The 4755-nt window shown below is 36.3% G+C and overlaps 1 protein-coding gene across 1 annotated transcript; it reads left to right on the plus strand.

Annotated features, from left to right (window-relative positions):
* The first annotated feature begins 1889 nt into the window (after positions 1–1889).
* On the plus strand, positions 1890–4509 carry LOC140858154 (pentatricopeptide repeat-containing protein At3g14580, mitochondrial-like). Its single transcript, XM_073257899.1, is given in 6 exon segments — positions 1890–2221; positions 2758–2923; positions 3016–3083; positions 3168–3293; positions 3296–3883; positions 3886–4509. Coding segments are annotated over 3 exon segments (1143 nt in total). The 5' UTR covers positions 1890–2221; positions 2758–2923; positions 3016–3083; positions 3168–3184; the 3' UTR covers positions 4332–4509.
* Positions 4510–4755: the final 246 nt, after the last annotated feature.

Consider the following 4755-nt stretch of genomic DNA (forward strand, 5'->3'; position numbering starts at 1 on the left):
ACATAGCCTAACAGCTTACAGATCTAGGTTTAACAAATATGGATTTCGACTAATGGCCTAAGGGCCCAACTTTCAAATAAAAGAGGATGAAGGAGACCCTCAGATAAGCGAGCAAGGACATCCACAAACATTCAGAAGCTCTCGCTCCACTCTTGTAATCTTTTTTCTCTACTATTCCAAAGCTTCAGCTAACTTAAGTATCGGAGAGTCCTCCATTGGAACACCCTAGCAAGTGTGGACTTCCTTTGTAGGTACTCTCCAATGCCTTAGATCTCGATCGACATCTAGCTTTAGCCACATCAATACCTCATCGGAGCCTTGCAATAGCTCTGTTTGTCGATCCCTCTTCCACCTAGTTCTCAGAGGAAAGCTAAATAAAGTTTTATTATGTTTATTATGTTCTTTAGTTTGGTTCATGTGACCGATCAATTTATGCAGATAGTTCATATGATCATTAGTTTTGATTTCTTTTAATTAGCTATATCTGCTTTTTCTGAATGAGTAATCTTATCTACTTCTGAGGTATTTAAATTATGTTGTTGGATCGTCAACATCTCAAGTAGTAAGACGACTACTATGGAGGATTGAGCAGTTATTAACTTATTATGTGTTAATGCCTTAATCCTGGCCGCACCAAATTAGTTTAGCTCAATTTTTGGCCCAAACATCTAATTTAGATCCACTTAATTAGGTTTCTGGCTGGGCTTGCGCTCAGGCTTGGATCGAGCTCAATCCATTTTTTTCTAAAATTTTCAGGCCTAAGCTCAGTCAGAAGTCCAAGAAAAAAATTTTCTGACTGAGCTTGCATAAGGGTGTAGCCCAACCCAGCTCAAGTCATTTCCAGCCCTAGTTACAAGGAGGGATAGACCTATTTTGTGAGATGGAAGGTTTTTGATGTTTGGTTAGAGGATAAATGTGGTCGATATTTGCAATGATATGGATTTCATCGTAAATACAAAAATACATTTCCATTTACCATGGATAGGAATAAAAAATAATTTCAAAAAAAAATTATTTCATAATATTACTCTATTCCATTAAACTTGTTTAATAAGATTATACCATACATAGCTCTTATAACCTTTTATGGTGTCCAGTCTATTCTCCACCCGCCTTTCTTGGCATTGGCCAAGTATTGCTCATTTGGAGATGAGTGATACTTGTGTGGTACACAGGAGATAATGGAAATTGAAGTATAATTTGAGGATAATAATAGAATAATAAAAATTTGAAAAATAAAATGAAAAATATATTATATATGAAATATATTGAATAATTATTGATGGTGTTATTGTCAATATCTCACTAACAAAAAGATCCGCAATAATGAAAAAGAGAAATTGTTAAACATAATAGGTGAATGTTTGTAGTATGATAGAAAAAATATGTGCTTATTTTGAGACATCTATTTTTTTTTAATTTGATGCGGAAGATTTCAGTTTCTTCTCTTTTGGACTTAAGCAGTTGTTTTCACTCTGATTGAAGTATTCGTCTTGTGATTGTTTCAACCTATGAAAAAATAGAAAAGAAAAGATTAGTAATGTATATAGGAGTTAAATGAATAAGTAGAAAAATAGGATAATTGTATAATCTTTTGTTAGGTCGGTCTTACTGAGCAATATGTTGCAGAAGAGAATAATTTTTTTTAATGGTATCCATTTGAAATAGGCCATCAAAATATATGATTTTTTTTTTTAAAATTTTTTTCTTGTTATTTGGACTCTCCGATGGCCAAGACGCATGATTTTTCAAGAATATGGTTTCCTCTTTTTTTTCTCCTGATTTTTTTATTTTTTTCTAAATTTTGGGGTGGGCTCTTATTTTCTCACTCCTTTCCATTTAACATGGACAGACAGAGAGATATCTCCCCTTGTTGGCTTGTTCTGCCTACGGCCAACCAAATGTGAGCCTCCTGTCGTGTACCTAACAGGAAGGGCATTTTGGGATGGAGAAAATTTTAATTCAATTTATTTTTTTGGGATAATTAATTTAATTTATTTAGGCATGGTGTGGGAGAGGTCTCGTTCTTACCACAGGGTTGCTGTGGCATATGTAGCAATGGTGGAAGCCTCTCTTCTCCACTGATTCCAACCTTGCTCACCTCCATCTTCTTCTCTCTGGCTGGCATCCCTTTCTGAAGAGAGCATTTGCGGGTCTCTAAGTGGTTCGGCCTTCGGCTTGTTTCCCCAAGGATTCACGACACTGTATCACTGTTTTGAAGGCAAAGCCCAAATCTTTTGCTTTCTATGATTCAGAAAGTTCGATTTTTTGGTGGATTTGGTGATTTTTGGTGCTTTCTAAGTTTATATAATCCTGTTTGTTGATCTTGGGTGTTATTCTACCTTTTAATCCAATGAACTGAATATGTTCTGCCAGTTATGTGCTTGAATTGAGTATTTTCCTTCCATTGGACGTCATTATTTATGCCTTATTTTGTCAGTTGTAGAGCATAGCTAAGTTTTATTCTATTATACGCTGAATGTTAGACTTAAATTGTCATTGAACCACCGCAGCTCCTCACTCCGGTCACTCTTTTGCTGCCGTCTGTGGCTCTCCTTCCCTGATCCCTCTTCTCTCTCTCTCTCTACGCACAAATAACTAGTTCAGGAGTCTTCTATGAGTCGAGGAAAGGAATCATTTTTCATGGATTTTCTCCTAAATCTCATGGATTCTTTATCTTGTAAGCGTTTTTATTATAATATTTGCTTCATTTTATTCTTTTATAGCATGACATAGATCTTGGTTGGCTTTATAAAGGTTAACGAAGTCATGAAGCCCTCAAAATTTTCTTGGTTAATTGCTATTGTTAACCTACTGATGCGTGTTTGTCAATTTGCCTCATTGGTTAAAATTTGGATAAAACCCTGATGAATTGAGGCAGTGTTCTGATGGTGTTGAAAATTAAATATCCATGAGACGGCAGGTGAGTATGAACCTTGTTCAAATTAGGGAAAAAAGGGAATTAGCCACCATGTCTTTGTTTTGTGTCTCATTAGCTTTGTTGGTTGCTTGCAGAACTTTGTTGATTGCTTCCACCCTCCATTGGTGACTATGCAGTTGCAGGATTAAAACATAGTCAATTTGTATATCCCTGTTTCTGTTTACATAAACATTTTGTTGTGAAGAAAATTTGAGCACTGCTAATGTGCATAGACTTGTCATTGCAGGAAGAGTTAAAGCTTCAATGGCTGTTTATAAGAAATTGGCTCCTCAAGCTATCTTCAATTTTATAGATGTTGATGTGGGAATTATCAGAATCTCTAAATATTCAATAGCTTCTTTGTCAAGATTTGGGATGCATGGGATGGTGATGATTTTTGGTTGAGAAGATTGGACCACAAGGATTGGCTTGCACCAAATGAAATCCTGAAAATATTTAAGAATGTCAGAGATCCTCAGCTGATTATTGGTGCATTTGAGAAGGCCTCTAGTCGTATGGGTTATAAGCCTAGTGAGGCTCTTTACACTTTAATAATTGAGAAGCTTGCTTGTGCACGAAAATTTGGTGTTCTTGAGGATCTCTTGGAGAGGTCAAGACTTGAAAAGTGCAGACTTTCTGATGAATTCTTTTATAAATTGATAAAAATATATGGCAATGTGGCAAATCATCCTGAACAAGCCTTTAAGACGCTCCTTAGGCTGCCAGATTTTCATTGTTGGCCTACAACTAAGACTTTCAATTATGTGCTCAACATGCTTGTGTGTACTTGGCAGTTTGACATCATCCATGAGGTGTACTTGAGTGCTCCCACGTTGGGAGTTAGTCTTGACACCTGCTGCTTTAACATTCTTGTCAAGGGCTTGTGTCAGTTTGGTAAATTGGATGCTGCCTTATCCTTGTTACATGAAATTCCAAAACAGGGATGTAGGCCCAATGCTACAACTTAATGCTAATGCATGCTTTTTGTAAGCATGACAGACTAAGTGAAGCATTTGATCTATGTGAGATAATGGAGAAAGAAGGTTGCCATCCTGATACGATAACCTTCGATATATTGATTTCTGGTCTTTGCAAACAAGGGCAAGTGGCAAAGGGGATGGAACTTCCAAGGACAATGAAACTAAAGGGGTGCTATCCAAATTCAGGAACAAATCAAGCACTTCTTTATGGCTTGCTTAGCACTAACAAATTTGTGGAGGCTAAACATTTTATGGACATGATGATCTCTGAAGGGAGGAGGCGTAGTTTTTTGTCCTACAAGCTGACTATTGATGGTCTTTGTAGTAAGAATCTTTTAAATGATGCTGTTATGGTACTGAAGCAAATGGTACAACAAGGATTTGTTCCTCGGGTTGGTACTTGGAAAAGGATCCTTGAATGCATGTTCTAGAAGATGAGTCATTGTTCTTCCCTCATCGTAATACTTTCCATTGCTGTCAGTTGATGGAACTAATTGATAGAATGGCCAACATAAAATTCATTCATCATGTGAGCATATAAAAGCCTGTATTTGCTAATATGTTGATTTGCAAAGAATATTTAAAGGTGCATTTTACAATTTTATACTACCAAGTTTCTCAATTGTTGTAGTACATTTTATAGTTTGACATCTGGTTACAGGTGATTTCTTTGGGATTTCCATCTGTCGTTTCCTCTAAATCAACACCATATGGCATTAATCTAGTTGGTTGTGCTATTATAGTAAGTTTTTTCCAGACTCCTTTTGCCTTTTGTGCTTCCATTTTTTTTTGTCTTTATATTTGGATGCTCCTGTTGCTTTGGTGAAAACGTATAGACACCAACAACCTAATTGT

This window comes from Elaeis guineensis, chromosome 5 (assembly GCF_000442705.2).
Source record: "Elaeis guineensis isolate ETL-2024a chromosome 5, EG11, whole genome shotgun sequence".
NCBI classification, from domain to species: Eukaryota; Viridiplantae; Streptophyta; class Magnoliopsida; order Arecales; family Arecaceae; genus Elaeis; species Elaeis guineensis.